The 18446-nt window shown below is 34.1% G+C and overlaps 1 protein-coding gene across 5 annotated transcripts in view; it reads right to left on the bottom strand.

Annotated features, from left to right (window-relative positions):
* Nucleotides 1–236: 236 nt before the first annotated feature.
* Nucleotides 237–18446, bottom strand: part of LOC144965126 (solute carrier family 28 member 3-like) — a 39625-nt gene continuing 21415 nt past the window's right edge. For all 5 annotated transcript variants that reach the window (XM_078900084.1, XM_078900082.1, XM_078900085.1 and 2 more), the window contains 13 exons: nucleotides 17243–17491; nucleotides 16668–16744; nucleotides 16005–16169; nucleotides 15618–15762; nucleotides 13058–13375; nucleotides 12393–12554; nucleotides 9756–9881; nucleotides 8829–8959; nucleotides 8103–8274; nucleotides 6890–7011; nucleotides 5166–5307; nucleotides 3786–3966; nucleotides 237–2498 (listed from right to left, as the gene is read on the bottom strand). In XM_078900084.1, coding sequence (XP_078756210.1) covers nucleotides 2473–2498; nucleotides 3786–3966; nucleotides 5166–5307; nucleotides 6890–7011; nucleotides 8103–8274; nucleotides 8829–8959; nucleotides 9756–9881; nucleotides 12393–12554; nucleotides 13058–13375; nucleotides 15618–15762; nucleotides 16005–16169; nucleotides 16668–16744; nucleotides 17243–17491 — 2016 coding nt within the window. In that variant the 3' untranslated portion in view covers nucleotides 237–2472. The remainder of the gene's footprint in view (nucleotides 2499–3785; nucleotides 3967–5165; nucleotides 5308–6889; nucleotides 7012–8102; nucleotides 8275–8828; nucleotides 8960–9755; nucleotides 9882–12392; nucleotides 12555–13057; nucleotides 13376–15617; nucleotides 15763–16004; nucleotides 16170–16667; nucleotides 16745–17242; nucleotides 17492–18446) is intronic.

Genomic DNA, 18446 nt, shown 5'->3' with positions numbered 1-18446 from the left:
TAGTTTAACTTGGCATAATACCGTTTTAAGGCGGTGGAAATTTTCCCCACCGAATTAAATTGAGTGTTTCACCCACAGTGAACATTTCTTTTCCTTTCTACCTACGAGGTAACCGAAGGAAGAAAGGGGCGGTGGTGGTATTGATTTATTCCATAGATATCAATTCTGAATTGTCATGCTCTCAATAGTTTGCAGCCAACAAACAAATCACATACAAATCGAAATCAAAGCATACAAACTGTAAAATAAATACTTTTATTCATCATTTATAAAATATTGATAGTATGGTAAGTCGCGAGTTAAAGAAATATCTTTAATACCGTATAGAATAAAATATTTTCAAAACAATTATTATGTATAAAAATTTGGATTGGTGAACTTAAAAGTTTCAATAATACGTAATAATAACGCTATCATACACTTTTAATTTGAGGAAATAAAAAAATAAAACTTACAAAATGATATATCTAACATAAAATCGAACATGAAAATAAAAAAGGAAGAGCATGAGATAGGCAAGTTTACTTAAAATAAAGATAAATTGGTTTCGAGGAATGATATGCAGAGTGCAGAGTTCGAAAGAAAAAAGTGGGTAGTACTCTCTCTCTCTCTCTCTCTCTCTCTCTCTCTCTCTCTCTCTCTCTCTCTCTCTCTCTCTCTCTCTCTCTCTCTCTCTCCTTATCTATCTATCTATCTATCTATCTATGTATCTATCTCTATCGATCTATCTGTCTATCCACCCATCTATCTAAATATCTGTCTATCTATTCATCCATCTATCCATCTATCTATCTATCTATCTATTGCCCTTTCTCCCTTAACTCAACGCATACTTTAGACACACACAGTTACACAAACATATATACATAACACAACAAAACACAACGTTATGTGTCACACTACAATCCTCTACAGTTGTGCGGCTATGTGGTCTTGTGGTAAGACGCTTGCTTTCGGATCAGAAAGTCCTGAGTTCGACACTCGCTCGGCTCCTTGAAAATTGCTCTTTACTCACATTCTCTCACCGTACTCAGGTGTAAAATGAGTACCTGGCCATTAACAGCTTTGTCACTGTTGGAAAAAACTGTAAAATCGCCTAACAGGCGTCATGTGTCGTTCTACATGATACGTGTTGCTGTTGGTCAGGGACCCCTTTTGTAAAGAGCTTTGAGTACGTTTAGTGGATATTGCGCTAATAAAAGCTCGTTTTTTTACACATTGTATTGCATGGCATTACATTACATTACATTACATTACATTACATTACATTACATTACATACATACATACATACATACATACATACATACATACATACATACATACATACATACATACATACATACATATCAAAATTGTTTATTTCAGGAAATATACATGATAATGTAACAAGGGTAACATATTCATTGACATAATACCATTTCCTAAAATAATGTACAATGTATAGAGCTGGAGTATCAATTTGAACAGTGAAGTTTCAGACTCTGCCACAGAATGTCCCAGAGGTAATAATGATATTAGTGTTGATGACGATGATAATGATGATGATGATGACGATGATGACGATGATGAAGATGATGATGATGATGATGATGATGATGATGATAATGATGATGATGACGATGACGATGATGATGATGACAATGACGATGATGATGTCGACGATGCTGATACATACATACATACATATACATACATACATTACATTACATTACATTACATTACATTACATTACATTACATTACATTACATTACATTACATTACATAAATACATACATACATACATACATACATACATACATACATACATACATACATACATACATACATACATACATATTAAAGGGTTACGTTTTTAAAAAATTATTTATTTAGTTATGTTTGTCATTACTTCGAATGTGTCAAAGTAACGACAAATATACCTAAATAAATAATTCGAAGTAACACACACATTCACGGCAAGCGTCCACAGAGACAGCGCAGTCATATTCATTCAATCATATTTGTCGTTGGTTTGTTCGATTATTTTCTTTGTAAACAAATCTTCGTTCAAACTATCTCAGTGAAAATAATATAAAGCAATCGTGGAATTGAGAAATCGGTTAGCACGATATGTTAACAATATCGTATTGCACTGGGTCCTCTTTCTAGAATATACAATGGAGAATGAATGAAATAGGGCTATTCAATATAAGACTTCCAGTCAGTGTAAGTTGTTCAGTGAACATACCGCCATGTAATAAAATCTATTTTAAAATCATATTATTTTAATTAAAATCAATGAGTAACTTTACAGTTCACCTTTATAGTGTGTGTGCTTACATTTAAAATATGAAGTTTATATATATAAGAGAACGAATCTCAAGTAATATGATACGATTTATACACAGCACCTTAAAAATGTTCTCATATTAAAAATAAAATTAAGTGTTGAATGGAATGCATTGAAGCTAGACGGCACCAACGACGATTTTAATCAAATTTCTCATAGAAGAGACCTGTGAAAAAATATAAGATTATTAATTAGTAATCATATTCATGGCTTTGAAGAGATAAAACCTTTTTTTTTTTAAAATCAAATGGTGCTGCGGTTTGTTTTTGGTTGTACAAAACTTGGGCATTAACTAAACGTGCTCAAAGCCCTTTAACCAAGGGCCCACAGAGCACCTAGTTGAGCGTTGCGTTGTGACGAAGTTTCCGGCGGGGTTCGCCGAACTTGTGGCCTGGATAGATCATCATAGCATAGCAGTGTGACGCCATTAAAAGCTGCTAATGCCAACAGCAACATTTAACATGTAGACCTGACGCCTGTTAGGCGATATTATATTTATTTTTTATTTTTTGGACAGAGACAATTCTGTTTACGGGCAGGTACTCACTTTATAACCGAGAACAGGGAGATAATGTGAGTAAAGAGCATTTTTTCCAAGGAATAAAATATAGGCCACTCAAAGCTGGACTCGAACCTTGGACCTTCCGATCCGAAGACGAGTGACATACACTAGACCACACATAATATAAGCGCAATTGTCAACTACGGATTTAATTCCGGCTTCCTGGGTCAAATAGCTCTCAAGGACTACTTTTTAAATAACGAAAATTTCGAAACACTTGGTCTTCATTTTTAGACTTAAATCTATGCCAACATAATGCCAAGGGAAGGGGTGAGGTGGGTCATAAAAATAATACAAAGGAAATAGAACATAAGTCAAAATATAAAGATAAAAATGACTCAAGTACGTGGAGCAGTCCTATTGATGCTATGTGTTTAGTTAAACTTACGGCACCCGTAAGCCGGATTTAATGTACCAACACACAAAACTATGTGTAACCTTAAACGTTTTTAGTCTCATTAATACAATTTAGTGAGAACTACTCATAAAAATGGCTGGCTAAAAACAGTAACAAAGAACTGAGAGACGTCAATTTTGTTCCTTCTGTAGAGTAATAAGATAGGTGGGAAATAGTTGGTGGATGCCTCTTAATGTTATTGGCACGGACATTGTGTCATTATTCTTTTTAACCAGTTAACTGCCGTACTCTGGAAAAACACGTATTCAAAAAATTTAACCAGAAAATTCGTCCTAAATATCGATCGATTTAAATGGCCCTTAAACTCTCAAACCTGGGACCTATCGAATTCTTTTTTATTTAAATAATAGAGTAACGCCTATTATTAATTCAAATCGAATGACCTGACACAATTGGTGTAAATCTGGAGTTGACTCAATGTCTCTTTAGTTACATTTAAACTACGTACGGTCTATAATTCCTTGCCTACTTACCAGCAATACAGGCGGTGAAAAAACATGCGATGTTCCCAGCCAGCATAGCTCTGAATATCAATTTTGACATGGTAGGTACACGATGAGGTGCCAAGGCGGAAAGACCACCAAGCAGGATTCCCATGGAGCCAAAATTGGAAAATCCACACAAGGCATATGTGGCAATCACTTCCGATCGAGGCTGAAACAAAGCACAAGATGGAAAGACATGTGATCAATCGCGTCTATAAACGGTATTATGTCTGTGTGTTTTAGATGCTGAAAAGTGAATGTATAGTCACAATAAATAGGAGATCAAGTGAATACGTTTATATGAGATTAATAATCATAGTTTTTTAAAATTTCAAATTTCTGACCATTTTAACTAGAAATTCATAATTCAGAATCAAGGTGATCCCGACTTGATATCCATTTGAGCTGGTAGGTCACGTATAGAGTAATGTACCGTATAATGATTGAATATAACAGCTTCAATAAATAACAAAATATTATACACGGGGTGTTTTGGGCTCAAAATCCTTCTTCCGCCAATAATAAAAACAATTAAACCGTCAATACATGACGAGACAGACGACGGAAAGGTTCTCAACAAGTCTAGTCAGGAAATACAGGGTGTCCCACAAATTTGGAATCAATAAAGAAATTAGTTTATGGAGAAGGAGACAACAGGGCTAAGCACAGGATGTTAGCGAAAATAGAGAAATAATTCAAGTTGCTTTTTATCTAACGTTTTGTCAACTGTTAGCATCCTTTAAATAATCAACTCACTCAAAGAAGGTATAAATCAACACTTGACTAATAATAGTAAAGCTTTTAAAAAGATGAAAAACAAACGAGGGCTGATCAAAATAGAAATTTTGTCACATATATGGCTTCGGTGCTGAAATAAGCTCCATTACTGTGAACATCATTGAACTTAGTAATTTAAAAAGAGAATGTTTTTCTATAAATAAGTTTCACAACGACCTTTGACATTATCATGTGAGAGACAAAAGCTTCAACGACACGCATATGTTTGCAGCTCTGATACCCAAACTCAATACTCTTCAACAGTCGTAACGTCACTTCCTTCCTAATGACGATGGTAACTTAGTAACATTGGCTCTAAACTATCGGGAAAATGGCGGACGCCCGTATGAAATATTTCTCCGGCGAGCATAAAAGCGTATCCAGAGGAAAAAAAAACAACGTAAATTTGATCATGTACATTCTGATCACAAGGCATATGAAAAGTTATAGCCAGCATGAAGAATAAAAAGTAATGATTTTCTTTGTTTAGAACCAAGATGGCCGCCGTTGCCGGGTGGCGTGACATCAGACTACTGAATCCAATTATGGGCTTTATTTTACATTCTTGCAATGGACAATATTTTGTCTTACCTCTAATATTCCCTTGTCAAGGAATTTGTTGTTCAGCCCGTGGAGGTAGATATCGTCTCCGTCACTATGCCAAGTGTTGTTGGGACCTGCCGCAACGTATTTATCAAACACAATGCGGTTCTCCAACAATATCGACAACTTACTGAATAAAGAATGAACACAATTTTATAAAATAAAAATAATATCTTTGAAAACCAAAGTTAATGCGTTAATGATATTTGCATAATATTGGTACATCTAACAGTTTTAAGAGCGGTACTTATTGATAATGTGATTTAGATCTACAACATTGTAAATTCAGTTTGCTCATAAATGTATTTATCAATTTATCTATTCATTTATGTATATATTTATTTATCCATTTACTTATGCATTTATTCGTTTATTTTATTAATTTAATTTATTCATTTGCTTATTTGTTTATTTATTTATTTTCTTGCCTGGGCATTTTGCTAAAGTTTAGTTGTGTTTTTTAAAACATCCACAATGATAAAGTAAAGCATTTTAAGGGCGATGCAACGGCACAGTGGTAAGCTACTCTCTTTTAGATCGGAAGGTCACGAGTTCGAATCCCCATGTAAACATTGGGATTTTTTTCCCCCTCGAAGCATTTTAAGGGCGATGCAACGGCACAGTGGTAAGCTACTCTCTTTTAGATCGGAAGGTCACGAGTTCGAATCCCCATGTAAACATTGGGACTTTTTTTCCCTCGAAGTTTTGTGGTTCTCTCCTATATAACAGAATTATGGCACACTTAAGTTTGTAATCCCGATCGGAAGGTCACCAAGAGAGAAGAAAAGTGACGTCACACCTTCTACTTTACCGGTTCCAAAATTCCTGAAAGTGTGTATGTAACCAGTCCTTCGAAGGAGGACTAATAATTAATAGGTTACGTATTGAATCATCAGATGGCATAACCATAACTATTTTTGTAGCAGAATGTATAGGCAGGTGCTAAGGGCGAGAAAGAGAGAGGATGGATGGTCTTTTTTTGACGACCAGCACATATCTAGACTAGAAAATAAGATGCCGTTGCTCTGAAACCAGAAGATCATTTACAAAAAAAAATATATGTATTCAGTTCCCCATGAAGAGTGGTTTTACACGTCCATCAATGAGATAAGAAGAGTTTTGACATCACACTTTTGTTCTTTATTGCAGCGCAATCTTAGGCTGACGAGTCTGGCGAACAACTTAGAAATTCTAAACGCAAATCTTTTATTATCTAATTCTCAATTAGATAGATTTAATATTACCATAACTGGTTAAAAAGATATGTTCTTGTCAATAGAATTATCACAATCACGAATTGAATAACAATCAATTTAACAGTTCCGGGTTGAAGCAGGGTGGTAAAGGGAATAAAAGTTGTGACATCAAACCCTCTACTCTTTTGGTTCCTAAACCCTCGGGAGTGTGTATGTAATCAGTCCGTCGGAATACTAATAATTAATAGATTACAAAGGTGGTATGACTATTTCAGTAGCAGGATGCATCGGCATACGGGACGTAAAAGAGCAATGATGGATGATATGTATTGATGACCAGTATTTATTTAGACTAGAAAATAAGATACCATCACTCTGAAACCAGAATATCAATTATACAAGGTATGTATCCAGTCCGCCAGAGAGTGGTTTTACACTTCCAATGAAATAGGAATCCGTTTTTAAACATCACACTTTTCTTCCCGACTGATGTTTGTATTATACTAAAGAACTTACTTAAAAGCGATGAATTCATTGGTGAATGTTTTGATGCCAATTAATTCAGCCACTCTCCTGCAGTCATCAATTTCTACACCCATGAATAAAGCCACAGGAAACAACACATATGAACATATATACTGGAAAAATATAGAGTGATCAAATACAAATTAATTATTATTTTCAAAGTTTTAAAAGATATATTTATCTATCTTTTTTTTTTAATTCATGAATTATATTTCTTAAAGATTTAGGCTACAGTGGATACGCTATAAAAGACTTTAAAATATAAGCGTGATAGCCACCGCTTCTAATATCACCACTATCTCCACCCCTACCAACACTACCACCAAATCAATACGACACCACCATCACCACCACCTTCATCACAAACAACAACATCAACATCATCATCATCATCATCATCATCATCATCATCATCATCATCATCATCGTCGTCGTCGTCGTCGTCATCATCATCATCATCATCATCATCATCATCATCATCATTATTATTATTATGATTATTATTATTATTATTATTATTATTATTATTATTATTATTATCATTGTTATTATCATTATTATTATTATTATTATTATTATTATTATTATTATTATTATTATTATTATTATTATTATTTTACCATCATTATTGTCTTGTTGTTATCATCATTAAATATCACAATCATTATCAATAATAATTTTATTATTGATAATGATGATAATAATAATAATAATAATAATAATAATAATAATAATAATAATAATAATAATAATAATAATAATAATAATAATAATAATAATAATAAAACAATAATAATAATAATAATAATAATAATAATAATAATAATAATAATAATAATAATAATAATAATAATAATAATAACAATAATAATAATAATAATAACGGTCATAACGGCAATGGGAACGCCATAGGAAACACCTCCATACATTGGAAATCGAAAGTACAAGCCTGAGCCTATGTCGTGTTAACTTGGTGAACAGGGGGCGTTGAATATGTGTACTACTAAGAGGACGAGAGACGCATGTGCACAACCAACATGACGTTCTCTCTCTAATAAATTTTCCGCCGGTGACGTCACAGACTATGGGTGACGTCCAATCAAGGGACGCTACTCTTCCGCTAATCTCATTCCCTATAACGAACCATTGCTAGAATGTAGTTTTTAAAAAAATTAAATAGTTTATTAATTATCATTTAAATTACCTCAAATGTCAAGTTATCAACACCGGCTCTATCCCCAAACCACGACAAGGTGGCATTTACAAATCGTAGTAGGGACAGGAAAGCGATGACGTTGACGATGATGGCACTACAGATTTTTCCTGCCGTCACAGCTCCATTGCAAGCTGCTTGGACCAAGTTTGTATCTTCTCTTCTGCACGTAATGATGCGACAGAAATTAAATGGTTACGAAAGCCAATTTATGATGAAACAGAGTCAGAAAAAAATGATATACTACTACTACTACTACTACTACTACTACTACTACTACTACGACTACTACTACTACTACGACTACGACTACTACTATTCTTCTTCTTTTTCTTCTTCTTCTTCTTCTTCTTCTTCTTCTTATTATTATTATTATTATTATTATTATTATTATTATTATTATTATTATTATTATTATTATTATTATTATTATTATTATTATTATTATTATTATTATTATTATCATTATCATTATTATCATTATTATTATTATTATTATTATTATTATTATTATTATCACCACTATTATTATTATCATCATCATCATCATCATCATCAGAGAGAGAGAGAGAGAGAGAGAGAGAGAGAGAGGGAGAGAGAGAGAGAGAGAGAGAGAGAGAGAGAATGAGGGTGGTGGTGGGGGGGGGGGGGGGGTAGATTTGAGTAAGCAAAAGGGGCCAAAAATATGTCGAGAGCGGGAAAAGCGTTAAAACTTACGAGTTTTTCGCTTTTTCATAAGCATTTGATTTGATAACCGGAACTTCAACTTCAGGGTATGTGATCTTAGAAATGGCGAGGGCAGCTGGGGCTGACATGACAGACGCTGATAAAAGATGGTCGGCTGGGATCTGGGAGGATGGTGGAAAAATAAAGTCGAAAATTCGAAATTGCAAATAGATACAGAGTCGGACAAAAATAAAAACAGATTTTAATTTTTAACCAAAAATTTTTAAAGCTTACCCTGTTCACTTAAATGCAATTTTTGGGGGTATTTTTTCCTGTTGCTGAACTCCATACAATATTGATGCTATCCGTTTATGGAAAATACTCACAACATCCATCAGCCGGATATACCGTACCAACATACACAAAAAAACCTGTATAACCATGAACAATTATAATCTGACTGAGATAATCTAGTGAGAACTAATCATTAAAATGTCAACAACAACAAAAAAAAAACAATAACAAAGCGCTGAGTAACGTCAACTTCTTTTCTTCTATATTTCCAGAATGTCATATTCACTGTTTTAACCAGTGCCTGTTTTGTTTGATTTCAGTGAGTGAAAAATCATCTAGCTAAACGATTTTTTAAATGTAAATGTCATATTTCCATGAATACCCTGTCATATCGTGACAAAAAAGATCGAAATATTCCAAAGGCAATTTATTGCATTAGAAAGCAATGCTGTCCCAAAATTCAGTAATTATTAAATATTTTAAAACTACAAATTTTTTACTAGAAATTTGATTTCGCATGACATGCAGGAGAGTATTTATTTTAAACCATACTTACTGAATGGTGGCTTGCTAAAGAAATGAGAAAAGAACTATTAAACACATTTAGCATGGCCCATACTCAATAAAATGTGCATCTAATGCTAAAAAATATTTTTAAAATATTTGAACAAAAGGTGCAATTACCCCAAAGCCAATATAAACGCCAAGGACAGATCCTGCAATGGTGGCAAAACCTCCCGTCATGACGGCGTGAAGCTCAGAGCTTGTCATCTTCCCAATAAAGGGACGGATCATCAAGGGAGATTCGGTCTGTAGGAGATGGAAGTATAAATAGTGTATGCGCTTGGCTAAGAAGCTCACAACATTGCCATCCGGAAGTATGACGGATCAAAACACAAAACTTCAAATTATCGCCGGATCACGTCTATGTGTAACCTTGAACGTTTATAGTCTGGTTAATACAAATTAGTGAGAATTACTCATAAACGCGGATCGCAAAAAGCAAAAACAAAGACCTGAGTGACGTCCACTTCATTCTATCTATAGATAGTTCGAAGTTGACGTCACTCAGGTCTTTGTTATTGATTTTTACCATCCGCGTTTATGAGTACTTCTCACTGTATTAACCAGACTATAAAAGTTCATGGTTACACAAACTTTTGTGTGTTGGCCCGTTATACTTCCGGATGGCAATGTTGTGAGCTCCTGAGCCAAGCGCATACTATCTATAGATTGTGTATGCGTTTGGCTAAGAAGCTCACAACATTGCCATAGAAAGTATGCGCTTGGCTAAGGAGCTCACAACATTGCCATCCGGAAGTATAACGGACCAAAACACAAAACTATGTGTAACCTTGAACGTTTATAGTCTGGTTAATACCGTTTAGTGAGAATAACATAAACGCGGATAGCAAAAAGCAATAACAAAGATCTGAGTGACGTCCATTTAATTCTATCTATAGTTCGCCAACATTAACTTAATCCAAATGGAGAGGTTTTCAACCTGGAGCCAATACCGGATACGGGCACTCGAAACACGGAGTAAAATTAAGCAATTTATGACAAACGAGTCTTTTTTAATAATTCCAAATAGCTTTGTTTATGAATAATAAAAAACATTCTCTTTCAAAGTGGAATGTCTTTAATTTGTCAGATATTGATTGATGGATCAGACGTGATCCGGCGATAATTTGAAATTGGCTTCCGGTATAAAACCTCTCTAATAAGTTTGTCAATTGGATTCAGTAGTCTGATGTCACGCGCCCGGCAACGGCGGCCATCTTGGTTCTAAACAAAGAAAATCATTACTTTTTATTCTTCATGCTGGCTAGAACTTTTCATTCCCTTTTCATATGCCTTGTGATCAGAATGTGTAAAAGTCAAAACATGATCAAATTGATGGGGTTTTTTTTCCCTCTGGATACGCGTTTATGCTCGCCGGAGAAATATTTCATACGGCGTCCGCCATTGCTCCGATAGTTTAGAGCCAGTGTTACTAAGTTACCATGCGTCATTAGGAGGGAAGTGACGTTATGACTGTTGAAGACTATTGGATTCAGTAGTCTGATGTCACGCCGCCCGGCAACGGCGGCCATCTTGGTTATAAACAAAGAAAATCATTACTTTTTATTCTTCATGCTGGCTAGAACTTTTCATATGTCTTGTGATCAGAATGTGTAAAAGTCAAAACATGATCAGATTTATAATGGGTTTTTTTCCTCTGGACACACTTTAATGCTCGTTGGAGAAATTATTTCAGAAGGGCGTCCGCCATTGTTCGGATAGTTAAGAGCCAGTTACTAAGTTACCATGGGAGGGAAGTGACGTTACGACTGTTGAAGTGTATTACATACACACAGCATACATGTTCACTCTTATAAATTTCATTCTAAAACATTAAAATTAAATGTTAAAAAATAAAAAATATCCGTTTAAGTTTCCTTTTTTTTTTAGGAAACACACACCGAGCGACTCACTCTGTCTTCAATACCGATTAGTCCATTTAACACGAACAAAGAGGTCAGTGGGAGGTCGCGTTTAAAACAAATCACACGACATTAAGCATGATAAGAAATGTTAGTACTAGTTCTGTGTCCGTAAGCAAGTCGCTACACACCCATTTGTCTTATGTGTGGTAGAGTTAGATAGTAATTTGCTTTGGAAAAAGGAGTTTAAATATAAGATTTTGAAAGTGCAAATGCAAACCAAAAACAATTTTAAAAGAAGAAAAACAAATGAAAAATAATTTGGATCCAAATGGCGAACTCAAAGACAAAGTATTACATTACGTCACTAAGTCTGCTAAGAACACATTAAACAACAATGCAGATGTACACACTGTGCATTATAAAAACGAAACACCTTAAATGTATCTAGATTATAATTTTACAGTAGAATTTTTAAAAAGGGTAAAATATAAAAATGAGCCAATGTCATTGTTTACAATATCTATATTATCATATTACAATAGAATTTTTTTTAATGAGCCAGTGTTAATGTTTACAATATCTATATTATCTCTCACAGTAGAATATCAAAAAATAAATCAATATTAATGTCACACAATGAATCGGTTACATTATATTTTTTAAAACGTATAAACAAAAGAGTGAAATTAAAACTATAAAAAATCAAATCAAAACCAAAAAAAAAAAAAAGACAACAAACAAGGAAAACCTAGTGGATTTAATAAAAGCATTTCAAAAACTATTTCATAGGAGTTTTTTTTAACCCGTCCCTTAATATATTATTCATATATGAAATTTACTTTTTGAAACTGATTGCCAAAGAAAGTTGAAAGTAGTGAAACAAATCATTTACCATTCCAACAAAGATATTTCCAGCAGCATTAAGAGATTCGGCTGGTGTTGTCCCAAGACAAAACGACAAGAAATAGCCAACGTTTTTGATCACGTACTCCATCACTCCTAGGTAGGTGAGAATGCCGATGAAGGCACTAAAGAATATCACGATTGGCAAAACCTGGGGAAAATAACTTATTATCATCATCATCATCATCATCATCATCCTCCTCCTCATCATCATCATCATCATCATCATCATCATCATCATCATCATCATCACAATCATCATCATCATCATCATCATCATCATCATCATCACAATCATCATCAATACAATCATTATTATTATTATTATTATTATTATTATTATTATTATTATTATTATTATTATTATTATTATTATTATCATTAAAGTTGTTTTATGAAAATGAAATTTCTTTAAAATGTTCGGATATGAAATAAGCTAAATTTATTTCATGCATCTCGATGGTCGGCGGATCAAACCTCTGAAATCTCGATTTTCACGATCGGTGGATCTACATACGAACTTTGCGTGAAAATCGGGACTTCAGAGTTTTGATCCGCCGATCGTAAAAATCGGGACTTCAGAGGTTTGATCGGCCGACCATCGATATTTAATCTGTAAACTTTTAGACAGCACTTGTTGTATAAACCGTTTACCTTAAAAGCAAAGAAATGAATGGTATACACAGCTGCGAAAACAAGACCAGAATCGTCAGCTAATGTAAGTTTGGAAAGATCCGACGCTGATCCGTCAGACAATTCTGCATGCTTTATATTAAGTGTCGTCCCGTCACTGAGAGCAAAACGGTTAATATCTCCAAAAACAAATTTGGCCCCTTCATCACTGTGGAGCAGAAATTCTGTGACTCGATCACCTAGCCAGTCGAATGCGTCAAAACCCCAGCGAGTCTTCAGGATGATCACAGCAAAGTAAAATTGAAGAGAAAATCCCCAAAAGACTGGATGCCATTCAATCTGTAAACAATTTAAAAGCAAAAGTAGAACAAAAATCAATCATTTCAATAACTCTGAATTGCTTCTATTAATCCTACTTAAATATTACTTAAGATCAAGAGGGTTAAACGGTATAGTGAAGGTTAGGCTAAAATGACTCCAATTTGATTTTGTGTCACATAAAACTATATATATTAACTCGTATATTTGTTTTGTTATGTTTTTCCCCCATACCCTATAATTATGCAGTCGTTGGAAAGTTGAATATGTTCAGAAACTTTGTAGCTAGGGTAGAGCTAGGGTTACCTCTCAGGAGAATAACTAACAACAACTACACGCTTTCAACTTGAACTAAAAACTTCTATACCCCTTTCAACATAATACACTAGAATTACATCAATCTAAAAAAAATTTATTCTACATGCAATGCGAGTTTTCACGTTATTTTATACTTTTTTTAAGGTAACTTCTATCTTAAGTCTTTTTTTTTCTTCTCGTGGAGATATGTCGCTATTTGTTGGATTAACTGAGTGTTGCTGCTGTTTTAAATGAAACCAGAATGTCTACATCTGAGTTGATGTAGAACTGGAAAAAGATAAACGATCCATCATCGCCACTGAAGTTCAGATCCATAACGGTCAGATAAAGACATCGTGGGATAATTAATGAACATGATTATTAACATCTCCTCATGGTTTATCTATTACATTTATCAAGTTGGTTTTATAGAATGACAATGTTGTTTTATGTCATTATGTTATACACCCCCCCCCCCCCCCCCCCAACCACCCCCACGGAACACTCTAACTCAGAGGTACACCCTTTAACTCCCTCCTTATCGATCAGTTTCAGTACTTTCACAAAAATGGCAAGCTTAACCAGCAGAAAAATGGATTTTTAAAACTCAAACAATCTCTCTACAAAACAACTTTATGTTCTTATTAATTAAACAAAGATCATTGTGATGTACAAAATAAATCTCAATAAGAAAAAAATGTAAATTGTGTCGTAACAAATGTGACGATTTTACTGTCGGTGGTAAGGAGAGGGTGAAACTAGTTGGTAGACTCTGAAGTGTACAATACACCCAGTTGAAAAGCTCTGATTTAAAGGACTCTTAATTTTTCAACAATACAGGAAATAGTGATAACAATTTACTCGACAATTTCATAGCACAAGTGACACTGAGATACCGGCAATAAAAACGCCAATATCATTAACAGACTTTAGAATATTTTCGTCTGTTCTCAATGGAATCACTGTTGTCGATAATAACTATTTCAAACACAACACACACACACACACACACACACACACACACACACATATATATATATATATATATATATATATATATATATATATATATATATATATATATAATGCATTTCTACCTAACTCAATGCGCTTCGTAAAGCTTCTTTCATTTCCCCCAAAAAGTACATTTTGGATCAAACAAATCAATTTCATAATTTTAAGTCACCTTTCGATGTCCTTTTAGAATTACTATTCTTGTATTATATTAATTACTGCTTATAGTCAGAGTTCGGGTGAGTCACATCGAGTGAGATTGTTGTTTGTATAAAGTCTCTTTCTAAAAGACACAACGCTAGGGCAATCACTGAAACTCATACTTTCTCTAACCACGCTAAATATTGCTTGATTTTGATACAGGTCGCGACACCGCAACGTTATCAACCAATCACAATGTTAAGGAAACAATATAGATACACCGCTTTCTTCAACGTGAAACAAACACACACGTGTTCGGTTGTTATCATCTGGATTATCTACATAATTTTATGATAATTTTCAAAGCAGCTACCGAATCTTGTTGCACAGGTAGGCCAAAAAAAAAAAGCAAAAAATCTGTGGATATGCTTCAATTCCGAATTAATGTGTTAGCGCTCTGGGCTCTTCGTAATACGGTAGAGCGCTCAACAAATGCAATGTATTATTATTATTATTATTATTATTATTATTATTATTATTATTATTATTATTACTATTATTATTATTATTATTATTATTATTATTATTATTATTATTATTATTATTATCATCATCATCATCGTCATCAGCATCGTCATCATCATCATCATCATCATCACCATCATCATCATCATTTGTTCTATCTCTAGGCGCACGTCGGCTCTATCTTAATATTAATATTAATTATCCGATATTTTATTTATTCAAATTTGTATTACAAGCCGCATCAATATGAATGTGACCAAAAACGAAATATAGCGCTTTGACTTGCCATTGCCGGATTGTAAGATGTTACATAGCATATCAATAGCAGAGCGCAAAGACCAGCCAACGACAAAAGGTTCCTGGGTGTATCTAAGGCTACGAGGACAATGATGAGGGTCACTGTTAAGACTGTGCTCACGACGTAAAGAGACCTGCAATAGAAAAGAAAGTTAAGATGAGAACTTGGTCTTGCCATAATATATGTAGCTGACAATAGTTCTACTAAGTTAGAATAAATAATGTTGATGACGTCGACGACTATAATGATGATGATTATGATGATGATGACTACGACGACGACGATGACAATGATTAATAGCTAACATTCTTGTTAAGAAAAATGCATTAGGACAAAAGAGGAAAAGTTCAGTAAATCAACATTACGAGATCTTACCTTTGAATCCAGATACGTTGCCTCGTGAATTTGGGGCTCGACTTCAATTGAAAAATAGCTTCATACACTGGCTCCAAGTATTTGCCCAACACCTTGAGTAGTAGCAATACGAGTCCGATTAAAGAAATGACAAGCAGTCTTACTTGACCCTCGGACTCAACTCCCCTGTTAAAAAAAAAAAAAAAGGGGGGGGGGGGGGTTGAAAGAGAGGGGGTGGAAAATAAACAGCACACATTCTCTGAAATGGGCTGAGTGCTTAATCTTATACCTCATTTTCTGAAAAAAAAATTAGATTTAAAAATAATTAATTACTACTGCTGTTGTTAGCTGCCGTATCAAAATATTTGGCCAGAAAAAACGTCTTTCAAAAATCGATGGATTTAAATGACCCTCATATTGACATAGACTCTCAAACCGGGGACTTCGCAAAATCATCCATCAAGTCACAGGTTTGAGAATTTTTGACAAGATGAGGATCATTTAAATCGATCGATATTGGAAGGACGACTTTTGGGGCCAAATTTTTAAATACACGAGTCTTTCGAGAGTACGGCAGTTAATTGGTCAATACCACGTTTACTGTCACTTTTACTGATGTTGCTCTTGTTTTTAATGTAAAATAATTGTCGATTTCTGGAAAATGTCCATACCATTATAACTCACCGTTTAACCAGAGCATAGATAACGTAGGCGATGTACAACTTTAAAATGAATATTCCAATCACAATCCATATCAATTTCTGCAGAAAAATAAATAAATGAAAAGAAACATCTAGAATATTAGAAATCTTTGCTTGATTATGTGATCAGATCTGGTTCACATAATTAGGTATGAAATTTCAGAACTCAAATGCCCAATGGAAAAGAGAACATAATTCATTGGCTATTTACTTATTTTAATGGATATCAAACAGAAAGAAAAGTAATCACATTTTTAAAAATACCTACTCCCAATCTGTGATAAATGGGATAAATGGAAATGAAAATTTTTCATGGTGCAAATCATAAAATCAAAATGCATTGTGAACACGACGGTAATACATATTTACAATATGTAAAGAGAGATATTATATAAAAGGAATAACGTTGACGTCACTCCGTTCTTTGTAGTAAATATATCAGACTATAACCGTTAAAGTTTACACATAGTTTTGTGTTGGTATGTTAAATTTGGCTTGCGGATGCTGTAAGTATTTTACATAAATGCATAGCATCAATAGATCATTTTAGATACTTACTTTGTTTTTAGTGTAGAAGTCACTCAAGGAAGTCTGCACTCGAGAGACGGCTTTGGCACAAGAATTTGTTTCTTCAGTCATGACCTTTTTCTCAAAAATGATATCCCCTGTGACGGGGTCGTAACAGAATCCTTCATCTTCCTCCACAGTCGCATCTGTATTTTGAGTGACGTGCTGATTGTTGGCATCGACATTGACATTAACATCGTTGTGGGATAACGGATTCTTGTTACCACTGGAATCGTCAACCTGCATATATACCAATGTTTGGAATGTCAGAGGCATAAATTGAAGAAGTCTTGTTTTGTCAATAAGTCGCAACTCCGAACTTCGAAGAAAATCGCGAATGTAACTATGGTGAGAAGAAATGGACGACCCTGGGCTTTTATTTTGATTTCATCAATTTCTCTGTCAAATTCAATTTGGCCATTTATTTTTTAAATATTTTCGGGCAGGGAATTCCATATTCGGATGGTGCGTAGAAAAAACGAGTTGAGTTGAGCATTAACTTGTGACTGCAGGACCTGGTATGAGTGGATTTCTTTCGTTTTGAATAAGGCTAACAATTGGGATTGTTGTTGGTAGTGAAGTTAACATACACATAAATTATCAAAGTGACAAATTAGGGAGCAGGCACACTAAAAAAGTATGTATAAAACAGTGCCAGAAAAAGCAAGAAAGAAAAATACCAGAAAAAAACATCCCCAAAAAAATCAGCCGTCCTCGACTTTGATATTTTCAACGACAATAAAAATAATGGAGCGACTCTAATGTCTTCGTCCTCGTCCTCTGGTGTTCAATGCATGTGTTGTGTGATGCAGTCGAGGGTTCATAGCGTAAAACGTCTACCCTTGTGAAGAATAAAGACATTAAAATCGTCCCAACTATCTGGAACTTCTATGGTGTAATGGTAGCACGTCTGACCGGTAATCAGGAGGTCTGAGGCTCGATCCCCAGTCGAGGAAGACTGATTTTTAGGGGGGATATTGTTTTTTTCTTGTAATTTTCTTTCTTGCTTTGTCTGCATTTTTCAGATCTTTAGCATAAACATTAATTAGACAACTCAACCATTTATATATGTATATGTATATGTATGTATATGTATATATATATATATATATATATATATATATATATATATATATATATATATATATATATAAGAGATGAGATTTGAACATAAGCTATCGAACAGCTCCAGCAT

Source organism: Berghia stephanieae, chromosome 2 (genome assembly GCF_034508935.2).
Source record: "Berghia stephanieae isolate SIO BIC M18660-M18661 chromosome 2, UCSD_Bste_1.3, whole genome shotgun sequence".
NCBI lineage: Eukaryota > Metazoa > Mollusca > Gastropoda > Nudibranchia > Aeolidiidae > Berghia > Berghia stephanieae.
Note: the sequence above shows the minus strand (reverse complement) of the source record. Positions and strands in the feature narration are given on the sequence as shown.